The 20,255-nt window shown below is 40.2% G+C and overlaps 1 protein-coding gene across 1 annotated transcript in view; it reads left to right on the forward strand.

Moving 5' to 3' along the window:
- The window catches only part of LOC118805887 (glutamate receptor ionotropic, NMDA 2B), a 126,583-nt gene that overhangs the window by 38,836 nt on the left and 67,492 nt on the right, over nt 1–20,255 (forward strand). Inside the window, exon 4 of the mRNA XM_036567029.1 lies at nt 6,385–6,975. Within this exon, the coding sequence (XP_036422922.1) occupies nt 6,385–6,975 (591 nt within the window). The remainder of the gene's footprint in view (nt 1–6,384; nt 6,976–20,255) is intronic.

The raw sequence follows: 20,255 nt of genomic DNA on the forward strand, positions 1-20,255 counted from the left end.
CTAAACAACAAGCTTTATTTTACAGAACACCAGAACAGATAATGAACTTAATTTCACAGAACATCAGATTGGACAACAAACCTTGCAGAGCACCAGACTAGGTTATACATTTTACAAAACAGAGTAGATTATGAACTTTTTAGAATACCAGGCTAAATCATGCACTTTACAGAACTGCAGCAAACTGGATAACTGGATAACACACTTTACCAAAGACCAGACTAGACTTATTTTACTTACTTTATAGAACACCAGAGTAGATCATAAACTTTGTTGGAGAACACCAGAGTACAAGATGAATGTTACAGAACACCAAACAAAATAATAAATTTTACTTACTTGACAAAATTTTAGATTACATAATGAACCTTACAGAACACAAAACCAACAAACTTTATTTGACAAAACACCGGATTAGATAATAAACTTTGATTAGATAATAATAAATATTTGAATTGGGCCAGTTGAATGATGATTTGTGTGTGTGTATGTGTGGTCTACAGTGTTGAGCTTTTAATAAAATTACTATATATTACTATATACAGTCATTTGGACTGAAAATTTTTATCTCAGTGTGTATATGCTGTATGAGACAGTTTTATATGTGTTAAATGAAATGGTAAAGGTTTTGCTGCAAATCCACTGTGTGTGTGTGTGTGTGTGTGTGTGTGTGTGTGTGTGTGTGCACATGTGTGAGCAGTATATTTCAAATTTTCTGTGTGTGTGTGTTTGTGAGTGATTGAGTGTGTGTATGTCCATCAGCTGTGTATGGAGAGGCCTATTTTAATTGTTGCCATGGAAACTGAGTGCTGCCAGAAAAGTAGAGATTCAAAGAGCATTCACCTCTCCCTCTCTCTTTCTTTCTCTCTCAGTCTATCTGTCCTTCTTTCACCTGTTCTTTTTTGCTTTAGCCTGCTGTTTGGTTTGCTGCTCATTTCATGCACATATCACTCAATCATCATCTTCATCATCATTTCTCTCTCTCTTTCTCCCTCTCTCTCCCTCTCTCTCGCTCTCTCTTATCTAAGTGTGAAATTGACAATTAACACTAGGACCTGTAATTAGCACTCACAGACCTTCAACAATTAGTTCCCTAAAGAGACCCATATCCTCTCTTTGGCCTAAAACACATTCATTGTAGAGCGGTATGTGCAGGGTGTTGTAAGGTACATATAGCCCCTAAAGAAAACTTACATAAGTTTACTGGGTGTTTTGGATGATAAATAAAATGTCATCTGTCATGACCTCGGGTTCCTGTTACTACTACTGTGGAGAAATCAGAGTTGATAAGTTTCTCTGCAGTAAACCATTTCACTCTGAATGACTTTGTCTTCATCTCAGTGATTAGATTATGCAGAAATTTTGAAAAAATGGTGCAGTATCAACTGGCCCTGTTTAATTAGCAGATATTTGGTTAACTGCGGGGAAAAAAGTTGCTTTTTGCAGAAATGTATCATAATACACAAACAGGGTAAACTGGTGCACTGATGCTAGCAGGCTAAAAAAAATCAGTAAAGCAGCTGTCGCGCTGAACTGCTGCCTCACTGTTTTCTTTGCTGGACATGAGCAGGTGAGCACTGAGGCAATTTTGGAGAGAACGTATTGTCTGGTGAATGGCTAATGGTTAAATGTGAGTGACAAGCGGCATTATGTTGACTGAGGAGCAGCTCTTTCATTTAATTTTTTGGCAGAAAAAGTTACCACAGCTCACCCTGTTGGTTCTATTTCTATTTTGTAATTTGTGGGTTTAAAGTTCACCTAGATGGACTCAGTGTGAAGTAAAATTATTTTCTCATGTTCCCGTGTCTTTTCTCTTTCAAGTGAACTGACTTTTAAACCGGGCAAATTTTACTTGTGTTTGCTGTGCATGAGAAAAGTAGAATGCCTCTTCAGATGAGCTAATGAGCTAACGCTCACTTTTGAGCAGAGCAGAAGGTGATGACTCGTCCTTTTCTACTTTTTTGTCCTCAGTGAATGATGTTTATTAGTTTGTCAGGGTAACATTGAGACCATTGAGAAAAATCTTTTCATTGTTTTTGGTTCTAGCTAAAGCCAGAACTGAACTTTTTGAATTCTGGAACATTGAAAGATTAATCAACAACTCATTGTGCTAAGTTGTTTGTTAGCAAAGCTACTTTACCTGAAAAAATGGCAGGCGATGCAACAGTACTTTCAACAACAACAAAAATTCACAGCAAACTCTTATATATTATTATCAGTGCTGTCATGAGAAAACCTCATAACTCATTTTTTTTACTTGAAAAAAACCAGCTGCGCTTTAAATTGGGGTGTTGGGGTGGTTATTCAAAAATGAAAACATAATCCATTACTAATTACTTCTCTCAAACTTTAGTGGGATTACTTTAATTATAAGTACTTTATCTGTCACGTATTCTCTACTAAAGGTCCTCAATGGTCTTTTCAGTACTCCTTTGGAAAGAAATATCAGAGCACAGTAAACATAGTTTAAAAGCATATCACTATCCAATCTTTTACTCTGACCAACACAGCCAGTTATGCTGATTAAAAGTGAATGATTAACAAAGTTTGAAAGCCTAGAAACTATTTTTTTTGTTTGTTTACAGAGAAACAAAAAAAAAAATCCAGTGTCCAGTATACTTAGGTGCATGAAATGTGGGAGTTTTTGCAAAATAAACATAACGCATAAATAAAGTGAACAGATTGAGGTTGAAACAGTCGAGGTCAAAGATTTGAAAAAATGTCAGAAAACATTGCATAAACTATATAACATATTATATTGATTTGTATATAATGTTACACATATTACATACATTCTATACGTTAGCCTGGCGTCATAGATAGAAATAACATGAAATAATATGTTTATTTCCCACAATCTTTAATATTTTATATGCCTAATTCCAGTGTACTGGACACAGTATTCTAAAATAAAATAATTATAGTAGTGAAATGTTCTGAACTTAAGAGTAAATAATAATTTGAGTGTAGTAAAGACCCATGTATGCTTGTTTTAGAGTGGAGTTTGTATTTTATATATTTAAAGTTCGTATTTTCAAAACCTATAATAATACACTGTTTAAGTGAATGCCTTTTTTTTATTACAGTGAGCTGAATCACTTTCCTCTACTGTTGGTCGTTTTGAGGCCATGTCAGTAAAACACACTGAAGTTGAGGTACAAAGAGAGAAAGTCTATGCAGAGTCGTAGGCCAGTTGAAGCCCCAAAGCAGACTAATATTATTTTTTTATTTAAAAAATTTCTAAATTAATAATGTTTTTGAGAGAGCAGAGTGATGATGTGCGTCACTGGTTTGATGTGTCAGTTATCTGTATATATGGTTGTGTCTGGTCTCATTGTTAAACGTTCTGATGTAAATTAGCAAAAAAAGAAAAAAGATCAGTCAGAAAAAGACAAATCATTTCCATGATGTTATCTTTCAGCACCCCAACTTAAAAATCCTCCCCTGTCCCTGCTGTCTCAGCTTAATGTTATGTGGATATGCAAGAAATACGCGTCCTGAGACAGACCAATAGATTAAGAATGCTGAGAAGGTCATTTGTAATTTAAGCTGTAGCTGTAACAGTATTAAACCCCTAAACAAGCATCCAATAATCTGCAATACACAAATTAGCCAGTTATGAATTTATATAATTTAGCCATATTGTAGTAGTCAATATTAGTAGTTAGCCTTTAATTTTACAGTAAATCAGCTAGCAAGATGAAGTGACCCTGAAAAATCCTGATTAGGGTACCCAGAAGGCCAGATCCTGAGATCTGATTTACACTCTAATAAAGTACTTTAGATTTTATCTAGTAGATAAACTGATTTCTGTTCTCTCTTCTTCGGTGCAGTTTTTCCACAGCTGCATTTCAGGCACTGTCTTCAACTAGCAGACTTCTGTCCACACTGCCTAGTGGATTTATAGGTTGACTTGTCAACTAGTTGGGTAGTCTATGTAAGCCAACTCATTATTTTAATTTGCGTTGAAGTTTTCATTCTGTTTTTTTCCTTCTTGAATCAAGTTTATATTTCTAAAGAAATGGGCAGTGGCGACACATAGCACTTATCTGTACAACATATCAATGCATATCCTCCACAGTGCCATATGAACAAATATAAATCAAACAGTGAACCAAATATTTCTCTCATGCCCACTCAGCGTGTCTGCACACTTTCTTGTACACATGCAGTACAGCAGTCCCATTCACACACACAGTGGGTAGAAATAGACACTCTCATGTGTCTTATCATATGATGTGCTCTGTCCACTGTTTCTCTCTCTCTCTCTCTCTTTTACCCCCCCCCCTTTCTATCCTGGGGGAGAGTTTATGTCATCCATAATAACTGCTATAATCTTGCTTCAAAACACTCCACATCAAATATTGATCTGTGTGTGTGTACAGTCTGTTTCAATTATGCAGTATTTATGTGTGTTATACTCACCCTGTTAACCTCCCTCTCCCGCTCACTTTCTCCTCACTCATTCCTTTAAACCCACAGTAAATGATATAGCTCTACTGCTGCATGATGAGGGGAGTAGAACAGTATTTTGTTTTCTTTTCTTTTAGTGTTGTAATGGGGTACAATGTAAGATTTGTTTTAAATGACTGTGTAAGTTTGTAGTGGTGTGTGTGTGTGTGTGTGAGACAGAGAGAGAGAGACAGAGAGCAGTTAATAAACAGTTTCGCACATTTGTGTGGTTTACAAGAATGTGAAGAATGTAATATTTGCTGTTAGAGTGTGTCAGGTGCAGCAGGGCAGGTGCTGATCTCACCTGAGTGAACAGATGCACACTGCACTCACCTGCAAGCACAGTGCTAACACAGCAACGCTGAGGAAAGCTCTCTGTGCTTTAACAGTGATCTGTACTTATTTTGAAGTTTATAAATGATGCACACTGCTTTAACTGTGTATTCTGTAGAAAGCATGATGGGATGCATGTGTTATTCAATACTGACACGCAAGAGCTGACCTGTTGATGTAACTGTTACAGAAAACTATGGCAATTTCATCTTTGTAGATTCATAAAATATCATATCAGATTCAAATAATCTTTGTATATTGTCCAAAATTCATTATGCAGTTTCCAATCAAAATGGCTATTATGTTTTCCAATTTGTGAAATACTTCTTGGTATTTTTGAGGGGGGGGGGTTCAATGTTGGGTGGCTACTCCAGCATTGGCTAACTGCTAACTTACTCACCTTAGAGGTGCTGGTGTTAGCTTCAGTGGCACCGAAATATTTGGTTCAACAGTTCTTCTTTGGAAATGCTCTTTTGTGCTTCGGTAATGTGGTCTTTCTCACATCATTTGAGAACTTACATGTCTCCGCTAGTGTGTTTGGTTTGAGAAATGAGTAACAATTCACTCCTTCCACTAATCTCTTGCAAAATTGGGCACTTTTCAGATTTTCAAATATGCCATGGCATATTGTAAAGTTTTTTCAGAGGCATTCTGGTCATAGTTACAGTTGCTAGGCTATGAAGGACCAACAGGGTGAGCTGATTTGCTACAGCACCACCATGAGGCAGACCACTGCTATAGATAGTTAAGAATATTAAAGACAGAAGCTTGCTGGTTGTGAAGTAGGATAAAAAAAATTCCCTGAATTTGAATTTGAGTGTCTGTTTTACTTTAACAGACATTAAGCTTCATAAGAGGTTTATTTTCAGTATTCTAAATGCTTATGTTAACAGAAATTACACAGAAGACTCCACATTCCTTTTGTTTACAGTGAGCCCACCATTTGCCTCAAATGTTTTCACCTCCATTTCTTTGCCTCCATATGTTTTGGGAGACTTGCTTTCACTTTTTCAAAGAAATCTGCAGGGATATTTTTCCACGCCTTCAAAATTTAGTCCTAGAAGTTGGTTACATTTTCTGCTTCTCACGATTTCAGTAATCCCCAATACATACAGTGAGGTTAAGCTCTGAACACTGGGGTGGACAGTCCATTATTCTGAAAACAACAACAGCTTCTTTCTTTGTTTTGCAATTTTTCTTCTTTTTTGTCTATTTGCTTTTCTCTATAATGGCTTCTTGACAGCTACTCATCCTTTCAGACTCATAGTGTTCAGTTGTCTTCTGACAGTGGAGGGACAGAAATTCCTACAGATTTTTTTCCGATCTAAAGCAAGAGCTTGATTTTGTCCTCTCTCAAGGATTTAAGCTTTAAGTACTGTTTATCTGATGGGAACCTGTTTAGTGGTCTACCAGGTCTTGCACAGGTGTGAGGAGTCCCAGTTTCTATCCTAGCTTTTAATAATATTTTGGAAGGTAAAGAGTGGACAAATTAAATACTGATAGCTTTGATGATATACTTAATGTCAGAGGCTTCTGCATAATATTGTGTTAAATTAATAACTTGTACTTAATAGCTATTTTGATGTTTTTTATCTGTAGGTTTTTCTGGCCCCCTCCTCCGCAATGCTGGTTTGTGGTCGCTGTGGCTCGTCTTCACCCTCTCAGGAGAAGAGATCATGTCCTGTTTCACTGACCCCGCCCCCGGTCCCTTTCCGCCCCTGGCCCCGCCCCTCCCTTATCCAGCTTCTTCTCCTGTGCCTGCTGCTGCTGCCCCCTGGAAGTCAGTCCAGACGGGACCGTGGAGGTGGAGGGGGCGTGGCCCACTACCTCCCTGGGGCGGGGCATGAGCTGCTGGGGGTGGGGCCTAAGCTGCTGCAGGGTCTGAGCATCGCCGTGGTTCTGGTGGGAAACTCCAGTGAAGTGGCGATGGCAAGTGCAAGGGATAAAGATGATTTTGCACACACTCCTTTGGCCCCCAGTGTGGAAATGCTGACCATGAACGAAACTGACCCGAAGAGCATCATAAAGAGCATCTGCGACCTGATGACTGACCACTGGCTGCAGGGCGTGGTGTTTGGGGACGATACCGATCAGGAAGCCATTGCTCAGATACTGGACTTCATCTCCGCTCAAACACACATCCCCATACTGGGAGTCAAAGGCGGGTCATCCATGATCATGGCAGCTAAGGTACAGAACCAGTGAGTGTGTGTGTGTATGTGTGTTTGTGTTATTTTGTGTTGAAATAGTGATTTGAAAGTTTGTAGCCCACAGTATTAATACTAGTGTTTTAAGACTGGAAATTCAAACTAGTAACTTAGTGAATACTTAAAATATCTAAATATATGTGAATTATAGATTATTATTGAATTATAAGCCAAACAGTGCTATCTCGTGCAAAACAAGATTTATAATATTTGTAGTTTGTAATTGGGTCAGTGACATCATGTATTTTTTGTCTATTACATTACTATTGAATAGTTTAATAAAAAAACATCTCATTTCATACAATATAAATCATATGAATCTTAATATTCTTTCTATTTATGTCTCCCAAAGTATAAAAATGTCAGGTGGTACCACTGCCTGCCCATAAATGCAGATAAAGTAACTGCATTAAGTAATTGTGTTTTTAATGAAAAATACTGTGATTTAATGTGTTTGCAACTGTTTAAATCTGTGTTTGCTAGTCGTGTACTGGCAAGTGATTGGGAGTTATGCTGAACTAACTATCGAAACATTTGGTAAAGTAGAGAGAGCAAAATATGATTAAGAACCTTTAACTACACAAAAGAATGTAATTAATTTCAATTAATTATTTTAATTGTTTGACAGCCCTAATAAAAATATAAGAGGATATATACATAAACTCATCATTTGAAGTCAGTATATGGAAATAGCCTAGTAAAAAACATGTACAGTATATTCTCGACTATATCATTGAGTTGATGGGTGTACTGAGTGTACACACAATACTGCTGATGTAACCAACTTCTATATGTAACAGAGAAATAGAGCTTCAAGGCTGAGAGAGAAAGAGAGAAAGAGAGAAAGAGAGAGAGAGAGAGAGAGAGAGAAAACTGAAAGATGTACTATGTTGCATGGTATGTGTGAAATGGTATGTGGTGCACAAGCCTTAATGCATTGATTCAGCCACAATGTGCTATACAATATGCAGTCTCAACTTTATTTTTGTAGAAGACAGTGGAATGTATTGGTGGGAAACAACTTACTGTCACCATCTCTTGATCACTGAACTTTCAGTTTGTGTTTTGTCTCCAACTTGTCAACTCCTCCACTGTTTAACTGCATCTTTTAAACCCTATATCTTACAAGCAAGCAGTGGGCGAGGATGAGCTGCAATCTTGCCTTAAATCAATTGTTCAGACACACTGTGGGCAAATATTGCAGTCATATCAATGTACATTTTATGCTGCACCTGTGCTCATACATACGTCTGACCCAGAGAGAAAGACAGAGAGAGACAGAAAGACAAAGAAGGAGGCAGAGACAGATATATATATATATATATATATATATATATATATATATATATATATATAGTGAGAGAGAGAGAGAGAGATACAAAGACAGAGAAATATAAAGAGAAAGAGAGAGATAGAACAAGAGAGAAAGTAAGAGACAGAGAGAGAGAAAGACAGAAAAACAGAAAAAGAAGGAGAGAGAGGGTGTGTTGGGGGTAAACGAATGCTGAAATCGTTAGCGGAAATGCTGTGAGTCAGAAACACCCACACAAACAGCACAGACTGGGATCAAAACACACTGAAGTTACACAATGTACAGCGCACACATACACCATGACAAATTCTCTCTCAGTTTATTGTACTGCCTGCTTTTGTTCTTCTAAATTCCAACTGATCAGCAGTCAAAGTGTGTCTAGGTGTGTGTAAATGTGTGTTTCTGAAAGACCATGTTCTCATATCTCCTTTATAGCCATCTGATTTTGTTTGGAAATAAATTCCACTATGGAAAAGTAGCCATTACTTTAGGTGGAGTAGTCACTGTAGTAATAGGCAGTAAAGCGTCTAAGACCCCATTTACACCTGGTCTTTAATGCGTCTTGAGTATCAGGATTTCATGTAAATAGAAAAGGCAGGTGTAAATGACTTAAGATCTTTTAAAACAGATTGAAATCAGATTCCTTAAACAACTTCCGGAGGTAGTCTGAGACGCATATTAGGTGAATGTTATGCAGTTGTATGCAGTAAATGCATCTGCTTCGCCAAGCATCACTGCTTCTTCAGTTCATCTCCTGACATGAGGTAGTCCTCATCTTTATTTTATTAGCCTTCAGTGGCCCAAACTAGTTAAAATAAAGCACCATTTACAATCCAGATAGAAGTCACATGAAATGGCCAGTGTAAACGTGGTCTAAAATGTTTCATGATTGAAGTAAAAGGCCAACTTGTCACAGCTTGCAGTTCAGACCTTCAGTACAGCATGACTAACATTTACAAATACCAAAAATTCTTACAAGAATTAGTTAATGCCAGAGTGGCTAAACTTGACGTTTGGAAGAATTCCCAGTGGACTGGTAGCGTTTTGGGCCAGTTACTGTAAAAAGTGCAATCACATCTGCATTTTTAGTAATTTAGGGGTTAGCCTCAAGTGGCACAGCCCCAGTGTGCTGACTGTAATAGATCAGATTGTCATAAAGTGTGTAGAGATTAGCCTGTTCAGTTCTGTGTGGCGGTGTGAATCTGATGCTGTTGCAGAAGAGAAGTAAAGAGGACCTGTGTGCTGTTTGAGTGGTTTAAGAGAATGGTTGAATGGTTTTAGGGATGTATTTATGGAAAAGATTTAGGTGACTATTAACTTCTTGTGTTTGTTTGTAATGTTAGCCTCATGGCACCAAAGTTAAACTAAAGAAGCAAAATTTGGACACCAAACATGCATTGGCTAATTGACTGTATCTGTGTTAAGTGGAAATTTTCGTGAATTAGATTAAGCAAAAATACTTAGGCTGAGTGTGTGTCAGTAGTGTAGTGGTGTATAGACACAGCTGTGTGGCGTATGCATTTCCAGTGCATGTCTTTTCTCTGCTTTTACTGTTTCTTGCTGTCATGCTATAGAGTCAGTGACAACATTCCATAATGTAACGATATCTAGCTAGCAACTAGCTAATCTATTACAGTAGTGTAGAAATGAAGTAAACCCATCAAAACACGTTATTTGAATTTATGAAGAAACATAAAGCTACGTCTAATGATGGCAGTGACAGTGTTCCAGTCCCAAAGTACAGATTTTGTCATCCCTTTGTGTCATTTCACAATTTATTCACTCACGGAAGATGTGATGATGACTACGACCGAGTCACCATCACCAGACAAGTTCTGCGAGGCTACACCTCCTCACAGGAAAAGAGAACTGACAACGGACTTTGAGATGACGATGTACAAGGACGCGATTATTCGTTTAAATGTCTCCGTGCAGAGAGTGTACATATCGGAGCGGGCGGCATAAACTTTCACTTTTAAAACACGTGAAATGACATAACTCAAACATCTAACTCGGTACACAAAGAAACCTAAAGAAAACATAAAAGAGGAGGATAAAGAAACCGTATACTTATCTTCAGACCCCGGGGGAAGAAATTCAAAAGGGCACGCGCGCGCTGAACACCGTCCTATGTGGGGGGAGTAGAAACCACGCGTTTTCCGCCAGGGGGAACGGTTTGGTTTTCCGCAGCTCTCAATACGAACTGGTAAACGAGCAAGGAGATTATCACCGCTGGGTGGTACAGTCCGATCACGTTTGGCGGGAAGAGGAATGCATAAAAGCGACAGAGCTTAATTCAGAAGGAGAGGGGGGCTTGCGCGAAGCTGGAAAGAGGTGGACTGAACGGACCAAGTCTTCCTTAAGTGTTCTGAACACCAACACCAACACCAACACCAACACCAACACCAACACCAACACCAACACCAACACCAACACCAACACCAACACCAGTTGTGAGAGGACAGAATCTATAGACTAAAGCCAGAAGTTATTGCTGTCAAGCCCTAAGTTGTGGGGATAAATAACTTGTATAAAGGCTGCATTGAGCCTCGTTTATTTTGTAAATATATTTCCGTTTTTGTTTGCTTTTTTTTTTTCTTTCGTTTTACTCTCAATAAAAGGCGTGTCTGTTAAACTGGAACTCCTAGTGTCCTGGCTTCCCTAGCACCTCCACTTGGGCGCTATGACCACACGCAAAAAGTACCACAGAAGATCGCTCATCATTTTTGTGCTAGATTATCTTGTAATATATTGTGTTATGTTTAAATTACTATTTTTAAACAATATTGTAACATCTGGGCTGCAAAAGGAGGGGGTGGGGAGAAACTCAACTATTTACAAATTGGGTGTTTTATTGAGGCTGTATTTGGCCACAGCTTGCCTCACACATGGTCAGAAAGCTAACAGCTAGCTCTGTGTAGGGCCTAGGCCTCCCCACCAAAAGGGGGAAGAGCGCGCTGTGCGTCCAAACAGCTCAAGCGCTCAAGCCCAGCTCCCCAGTTCTTCTCTTGTTGAAGCACAAAACAGCTCCAAACATGGCAACACTGAATGCTTCTCTTCACAGTAAGGATGGGTACTGTGCTGTATCAGTAAATCTCAGGCACATTTGCTGCTCAGACACACTCATTCATCAGTGTGTTTCACTACTTTAAATATGCCTTGTGTGGCTGGTGTGTGCTTAATGGATTTACAAGGTCTTATGCCAGAGTGTGTCGCTGTGATCAGCCTCTGTGGGTGTTGATGTATGTATGTGTGTGTGGGGCGGGTGTATAGGTGTATGTGTGTGTGGGTGTAAGTGTGTGTTTGTGTGAGAAACGGCACAGACGGAGGCAGTGAACCCAGAAAGCATGACACACACTCACTCTCTCTCTCTTTCTATCTCCCTCTCCCCCCTCTCTTTCTCTCTGTCTCTCTGTGCTGTTGGCACGGCAACCTTCCAGCTTATATTCATGAGTGAATTGACAGGACGAGAGGAGTGTATTAAAGCTGTGCCCTTATGCAAAGGAAAGGGATCAGAGAGACAGAGAGAGAAGGGAGAGAGAGAGCAGCCCTCATATGCAGAGAGATGGAGGGAAGCGGTGCTGCCATCTGTGTGCATGAGAGAGGGATAGATTGAGTGAACAAGTAAAGGTTTCAGTGCTGTAAAGGAAGAGAGTGGGAGGCGGAGAGAGAGATGCAGTGGCAATGCAGAGAGGGACAATAGAGACAGAGCGAGAGACAGAGAGACAAAGAGAAAAAAGAAAGACAGAGAGAGAGAGGGAGAGAAGGAATAATTAGGAAGAGATGCAGTGAATGAAAGTATAGAGAGAGACAGACAGTCGGGGTGGGGGAGCAGGAGCAGACTGTAGGTGGTTGTGTGTGAGTGTGTGTGTGAGACACTGACTCAGTCTGTTTGGACTGCTAAACGCTCCTCTGGCAGCTGTACTGAAAAACACTTCCGTACCCCGCAACCGTGACAAGCACGCACACACACACACGTTCACACACATACACACACACACACACACACACAGACACAGTCACCCTGCATGTGTGTTATGTAAACGCTGACATTTCCACTCACACCTCTTAAGTGTTTAAGACCTTTAAGCGAGTGATATTTAGTCTGGAGCAGATCAGTGTGCGCTGATGCTGATGATGCTGCTGCTCTGTACTGAGACTCACCTGGAATCTGCAGCCTCACTGTGTCTGGAGTTAGCCTGGAGTTTGTTTGGAGTTCTGCAGGTTTGTAGTTGTACCTCTGAGACTGGAGTTCCATGGCTTTGTAGTCATGGACTTGTGAAAATGTAGTTTTGGTTCTGGAGTTAGTCTGTAGTTGGCTTTGTAGTTGGTCTGGAGTCCTGTGGATCTGTAGTTGTGACTCTGTAGTTTGTCTGGAGTTCTGTGGTGTTGTAGTTATGGCTCTGGAATAGATTTAGCATTCTGTGACACTGTAGATTTAGCTCTGGATTTAGTCTGTAGTTATTTTGGACATTTTTGGTTCTGTAGTTCTGCTGGTCTGTAGTTGTTACTCTGTAGTTAGTCTGGAGTTCTGTGGCTCTATAGTTTTGGTTCAGTAGTTATTATGGGCTTTTGAGGCTCTGTAGGTATGCAGGTCTGTAGTTGTGGAATTCTGTAACTGTAGCTGTGATGTGGTTTTGTTGTGAATCTGTAATTCAGTTGCTCTGTAGCTGTGATTCTGTAGTCAGTATGTAGTTCTGTGGCTTTGTAGTTGTTCTGTAGTCTCTCTGCAGTTGTGCGGCTCCATAGTTGTGGCTTAGGAGTAAGTCTGATGTTGTATGGGTTTGTAATTGTGGCTCTGGAGTAAATCTGATGTGTGGGTTTGTAATTGTGGCTCTGGATTTAGTCTAGCGTTTTATGGTTTGTAATTGTAGCTCTGGATTTAGTCTGATGTTGTATGGTTTGTAATTGTGGCTCTGGATTTAGTCTGATGTTGTGTGGGTTTGTAATTGTGGCTCTGGAGTTGGTCTGATGTTGTGTGGGTCTGTAATTGTAGCTCTGGATTTAGTCTGATGTTGTATGTGTTTGTAATTGTGGCTCTAGATTTAGTCTGATGTTGTGTGGGTTTGTAATTATGGCTCTGGAGTAATTCTGATCTTGTGTGGGTCTGTAATTGTGGCTCTGGATTTAGTCTAATGTGTGGGTCTATAATTGTGGTTCTGGATTCAGTCTGATGTTGTGTGGGTCTATAATTGTGGTTTTGGATTCAGTCTGATGTTGTGCAGGTTTGTAATTGTGGCTCTGGATTTAGTCTGACGTTGTTTGGGTTTGTAATTGTGGCTCTGGATTTAGTCTGATGTTGTGTGGGTTTGTAATTGTGGCTCTGGAGTTGGTCTGATGCTGTGTGGGTCTGTAGTTGTGGCTCTGGAGTTGGTCTGATGTGTGGGTCTGTTATTGTGGCTCTGGAGCAGAGTATGTGAGTGGAGTGGCACAGCAGTAATTTCTGTTCCCCACTCACAGCAGTCTGTAATCACGCAGCTCCCACTTCAGTCTATGTCTGCTCATTATTCTACATTCTTACTGCCATATATTTATATTATATACAGTATCTTGCACATCTTGGCAAGACACATTATACTTCCCTCCGTGAATTCTGTGGCTCCTAGTTAATGTAAAAACAGACCAACCTCCTGCATTTTTTCTGGAAATGTTATAGGCTTAAAGCTGTAAGCCAATCATACGTCAGAAAACTGCTGAGGGTAAAGAAATTCACATGCTTTGACCACAGTCTGTTTTACCAGTTGGAGGATGCAAGACTAATTGTGTGTAATGTCTGTACAACTTGGTTAAGAATGGTGAGAAAGGTGAGGGCCACTGTACTCATTTGCAGGGTAAATGCTGTACATGTAAAAGGTTAGTGCATGCAAGTTTGTCAGTCAGATAGACCCCATTGTTCTGAGTTTCTAAAAGGCCACTCCTCATTCCAGGCAAAATCGTGCAGCTCTGCTCACTGCTCTGCTCCCACTCTGCACTGCTAATATACTTTGCTCTGGACTGTAGTTGTGGCTCTGGTGTGTAGATCTTTGTGTCCGCAGGGTTGGCTCCTAATTGGCATGTATACCTGTGAGTCAGTATTAGTGGTTCTGGAGATAGTCTAATGTTTCATTTACATTTACATTTACAGCATTTAGCAGACGCTCTTATCCGGAGGGACTTACAAAAAGTGCTTTGTCTATCTAGAGAAAGTATCTTTGCTAGTTACCAGTAGGTTAGAGAGAAAGCTAGTCCTGAGCTCAGATACTGCTAGAAACAAAAAGTCCCTGTTGATACCTGGAGAAAAAGGAACAGAGTTAAACACAGTGCAGTGCAATAAAATACATTTCAGTAAGTGCAGTACAGTACATTACAATGAATACTTAACTCAGTGCTCATTTAAATGCTGTATAAAGAGATGTGTCTTCAGTCTGCGTTTGAAGATAGCGAGAGACTCTGCTGTACGGACAGCCAGGGGGAGTTCGTTCCACCACCTGGGTGCCATTACAGAGAAAAGTCTTAATGCGCGTCTTCTGCGCGTCTTTGAAGGATGGCGGGTCAAGCCGAGCTGTACTCGAAGCTCGAAGGTACAGTTTGAGTTTTGACCATCAAGTAGAGAGGAGCTGGTCCATTTTTAACTTTGTAGGCAAGCATCAGGGTTTTAAATCTGATGTGTGCAGCTACAGGAAGCCAGTGAAGGGAGCGCAGCAGTGGAGTGATGTGGCTGAACTTGATTGAAGTCGAGCCGTGCTGCTGCATTCTGGATGAGTTGCAGAGGCTTGATGGCCTGCATAGGAAGACCAGCCAAGAGTGGTTGCATTGGTCAAGCCTTCAGATGACAAGAGACTGAACTAGCACCTGGGTGGCCTCTTGAGTGAGAAAGGGTCGGATCTGGATGTTGTACAGGAGAAACCTGCATGACCGAGTTAGGTTCGCGATATGAGCTGAGAACGATAACTGGCCTTCCAGAATATCACCAAGACTTCTTGCCTCTACAGACGGAACAATCAGAGAGTTCTCGAATGAGATGGCAAGATCATGATGAGGACCTGTAGTTGTACGGGTGAATAGCAGCTCAGTCTTGCTAGGATTGAGCTTCAGGTAGTGAGCTGCCATCCATGAAGAGATGTCAGACATGCCGAGATGTGACTGGAAACCTGTGTGTCAGAAGGTGAGAAAGAAAGCATTAGTTGAGTGTCATCAGCATAGCAGTGATAAGAGAACCCATGAGAGGATATTACATTACCAAGAGAGCTAGTGTAAAGAGAAAAGAGAAGAGGACCCAGCACAGAGCCTTGTGGGACACCAGTGGAGAGCCTGCATGGAGAGGATGTGGAGCCTCTCCATGTTACCTGATAAGAGCAACCCTCCACATAGGACTTGAACCACTTCCACGCAGAGCCAGTGATTCCAAGGTTGGTGAGGATGTCCAGAAGGATTGTATGGTTGACCATGTCAAAAGCTGCTGAGAGGTCAAGAAGAATCAGGACAGATAACAGTTTGGCTGATCTTGCTTACTGGAGCTTCTCGGTCACTGCTATAAGGGCAGTTTCTGTTGAGTGCGCCGGTTTGAAGCCAGACTGGTTGGGGTCCTGGAGCTGGTTCTGTGTGAGAAAGAGAGACAGCTGATTATAGACTGCACATTCAAGAATTTTTGAAAGGAAAGAAAAGAGTGATACTGGTCTGTAGTTGTTGACATCAGAGCTGTCAAGCATGGGCTTTTTCAGGATGGGAAGTACTCTTGCAGTCTTGAAAGTTGATGGAACTTCACCTGATGACAAGGACTTGTTTATGAGAAAAGTGATGAAGGGCAGTAGATCCCTGGAGATGTGGCACTGTAATTGTGGCTGTGAATTTGTGGCTCTGGTGTTGGTGTATAGATATGTGCATCTGTAGTTGTGGTTGTGTAGTTGCTACGTAGGTATTTGGATGCATTGTTGCGACTCTGTGATTAGTATGTAGATCTGTGGGTCTGTAGTTGTGGCTCTGTAATTAGTTTGTAGATCTATGGGTCTGTAGTTGTGGGTCTGAAGTTGTGGCTTTGTAATTAGTGTATAGATCTGTGGGTCTGTAGTTGTGTCTGTAATTAGTGTATAGATCTATGGATCTGTAGTTGTGGCTTCATGGGCTTCATGGCTAATGTGTAGATCTGTAGTTGTGCCTCTGGTGTTGGTGTGTAGATATGTATGTCTATATGTGTGTAGTTGATGTGTAGTTCTTTGGGTGTATAGTTGTGGGTCTGCAATTAGTGTGTAGATCTGTGGGTCTGTAGTTGTGAGTCTTTAATTAGTGTGTAGATCTATGGGTCTGTAGTTGTGGCTCTGTAATTAGTATGTAGATCTATGGGTCTGTAGTTGGTGCTTAAACGCTGATGTGTAGATCTGTGGGTCTGTATTTGGGACTCTGGTGTTGGTGTGTAGATATGTGCATCTGTAGTTGTGGCTGTATGGCCTGTGGATGTGGATCTGTAGTTAGTGTAGTTTTGCAGATCTGTAGTTTTGGATTGTAGTTTGTAATTTTGTAGATTTGTAGTTTTGGACTGTAGTTGTGAGTAGTTCTGTAGGTGTGCTCTTCTAGGTCTCTAGTTGTTGTTCAGTAACACGGGTCTGTAATTTTGATCTGTAATTGGATCTAGTAGTTTAAGTCTGTAGTACAGATGGCATGATATCACTTTTTCGTTTCTGATACCGATATTGAAACCTTGAGTGTCGGCTGAAACAGATGTGGAGTCGATATTTTTTCTTTAAAAGTTACTTAGCTTTATAATGATTCATTTTTAATCAAAGCACTTCATTCATTTGCTTCAGCTCTTGCTCAAACTATTCAAACACTCTAGTACCCTACAGGAAGAAATATGCCACTAAATGCACATCAGCTACATGATGTGGGTGCAAATTCAGACTAGCTAATACACATTAGTGTGCTGTGTGGGTTTTTAGTTGGTACATGATATATGAGTGTGGGTCTGTAGTTACAGCTATGTAGTCATTAGTCTGTAGTTGGCATGCTGTTTTGCATATTTGTAGTTGGGGTCTGCAGCTTGTTGTGGAATTCTGTAGGTCTGGTTGTGGGACTAATTGTCTGTTGTTGGTGTGTAGTTCTGTAGATGTGTAGTTGGTTCGTAGTTTTGGAGTGTTTTTATAAGGAGCTATATTTGTTGTGTAGTTGGTAAATTAAGATGTAGTGGATTGTTGTAGATTTTAACAAACATTACTAACAGTATGAAGATATATGTTGTCATTAGAGTTCAGTATGCAGTTTTATTGATGATAAACTTTATTGGAAGCAGAACTGCAGCTTCATTCTTAAAGACAATTCTCTTCATCCTACAAAATGGACCTAAACTAAGTACTTTAAACCTAAAAAGTATATATATAATATGCATATTGCATTTAGACAGTATTTTTATAATGGTTAAAACATGTTCATATTCACGTGTTTATAGTGTTTAGACAGTGTTTCAGTGGTGTTCAAATGGAGCTTATATTGTATTTACACAGTATTTGTATGGGGTTTTGACAGTGTTTATGTGGTATTTAGTATTTATTTAGTGTTTTGACTAATATGGAGCTAAGACGGTGTTTGTATTGTATTTATTGTATTCTCTTTATTATTTGTTAGCTTGTAACTGGTGTGTGTGTGTGTGTATGTGTGTGTGTGTGTGTGTTTACTTAGTGGGAGGTGTGAGTTGAATCAGTGGGTGTAGGAGGTGCTGAATGGCTCACATGGCTAATGGTCACGCACTGTGCTCGCACACACATTACCACTAGGACTCAGGATGCTGTTTTCATTCTGGAGTCCTGTGGGTGTGTGTGTATGTTTCCTGATTCTCTTTGTTCTTTTTCTGTGAGTTTTTTCTTTTTGTCTGCCTCTTTCTTGTTGTCCTGGTTTAGGTGGCAGTGTGACATGTGTGTTCTCCTTTTAAAACCACAGAGAGAGAGGGAAGGAAAGGCAAATAGGGAGCGAAATAAAGACAGAGGGGGGAAATAAGGAGAAGGGCAGAGAGAGGAAGAAGAAAAGAAAAAGAACAGTTCGAGAGAAAGAGAAAGAGAGAGTAAAAGAAAGACAGAGAGAGAGAGGAAGAGAGAGAGAAATAGAGAGATAGAGAGAAAGAGAAAGAGAAAGAAAGAGAAAGAGAGAGAGAGAGAGATAGAAAGAGAGAGAGAGAAAGACCCAAATATGTGTCCTAATTCCTCTTTCTGTCCAGTTTCAGATGTGGACATTTTTAAACTCTGCTGGATGCCAGAACTTTTCCTTCACTCCTTCACTTCTATCTCTCTCTCACTCACTCTATAATGGGTATCCATTTTGTTGTGTTCAGAATATTGTACCTGAAGCACACATGTGCTTGGCTCTGCCTGCCAGTGCTTGACTCTGCCTCCCTTCTACTGCTGCTCCTATTCCAGTGGATCTTTGGACCAAGGATTAGAGACTGTGATTGGCTGGGAGTAATATATAAACCCTCTACGGATTTGCTTGAAATAATATGTGGGCCTTTTTTTTTAATGACTAGGAGTGATGTATGAACACTGTTTTGATTGGTTGGGAGTAATGTATGAACACTGTTCTGATTTGCTGGGAGTAATGTCAGTAATCTACTTACTGGCAGGGAGTAACAAGTCTTTTCCTGAATTGCTAGGAGTAATGTATGAGCACTGTTCTGATTTGCTGGGAGTAATGTCAGTAATCTACTTACTGGCAGGGAGTAACAAGTCTTTTCCTGAATTGCTAGGAGTAATGTATGAGCACTGTTCTGATTTGCTACGAGTAATGTATAAGCCCTTTTTTGACTGGCTGGGAAAAGTCTGTGAGCTTTGTTGGATGCATTCTGTTCGTAGGTAATATACACACAGTTACCAGATGACAGAACTCCACAAGAACACATCTTAGATTTGATTGACTATTTAACTGTCTAATAGTTCTAGTAGATAAACTACTTAAAACATTAATGTAAATTACAGAATTCACATGGAGAAATTATACGCTAAGTTAAACAGGTCTTGTAGCTCCTCTGGTTATGGACACATGGGACCCATAGGGTCAGACACATTTCCTTCCACTTATGTCTCCCTTCATCTTTCTCTTGTGCAGTGGTACTCTTATTAATGCTAACGTGTGTTCCTGCTCTTTGTATTTTTTCTCTGCTACTCTCCTTCACCCTCTCCCTTTGTTCTGTCCTTCCTCTGTCCTCACCGTCCAGTGACCACTGCCTCCAGTGAGAGAGAGAGAGAGAGAGAGAGAGAGAGAGAGAGAGAGAGAGAGACAGAAGGCCAGAGAGAGTGCAAGAGAGAGAGTGTGTGTGTGTGTGTGTGTGAAAGATGGAAAGCGTGTGTGAGGAACACAAGATGTGCTCAGTCAATTACCCATGAGCATCATGCCAACCTGGCAGCAGGCAAAGACACCACAAGCTGTTACGCTTACACACACACACACACACACACACTCACACACTCTCTTAGTTGTGTCTTTGTTTTGTATGAGAGCCATCTCGTGTAAAGGTTTGGGGTGCTGCTTATGAAAACGCAATGACAACAGAGGCGCCATTTAATCTCTGTTAATTATAATACAAAATAGTGATAACACAGATATATATATATATATATATCCATGGTGAAGGGAATGGCAAATATACAGTATGTGCAAAAATCAGAGACCACCCTACGTTTATTTCATGTCCGGTCTAAGAGTACAAGTTGTTCATTTTTTAGGACATAGTTCTGAGGAGATTAGATATGAGGTAATCAATGAAGCTGCTGTTTCAGAACAATGTACTGGCCGCCCCACAGTCCAGACCTCAGCATCATCCAATGTGTTTTGGGTTACTTGGATCGTGAGAAGCAAAAAATGCAACAAGCTTCTAAGACTGAACTTTGGAGGCGTGGAAAAATACTCCAGCAGATTTCTTTAAAATACTGAAAGCAAGTCTTCTGAAAAGAATGGAAGCTTTAATAAATGTAAAGGGTGGACAAAATACATAC

Source organism: Colossoma macropomum, unplaced genomic scaffold, assembly GCF_904425465.1.
Source record: "Colossoma macropomum unplaced genomic scaffold, Colossoma_macropomum, whole genome shotgun sequence".
NCBI lineage: Eukaryota > Metazoa > Chordata > Actinopteri > Characiformes > Serrasalmidae > Colossoma > Colossoma macropomum.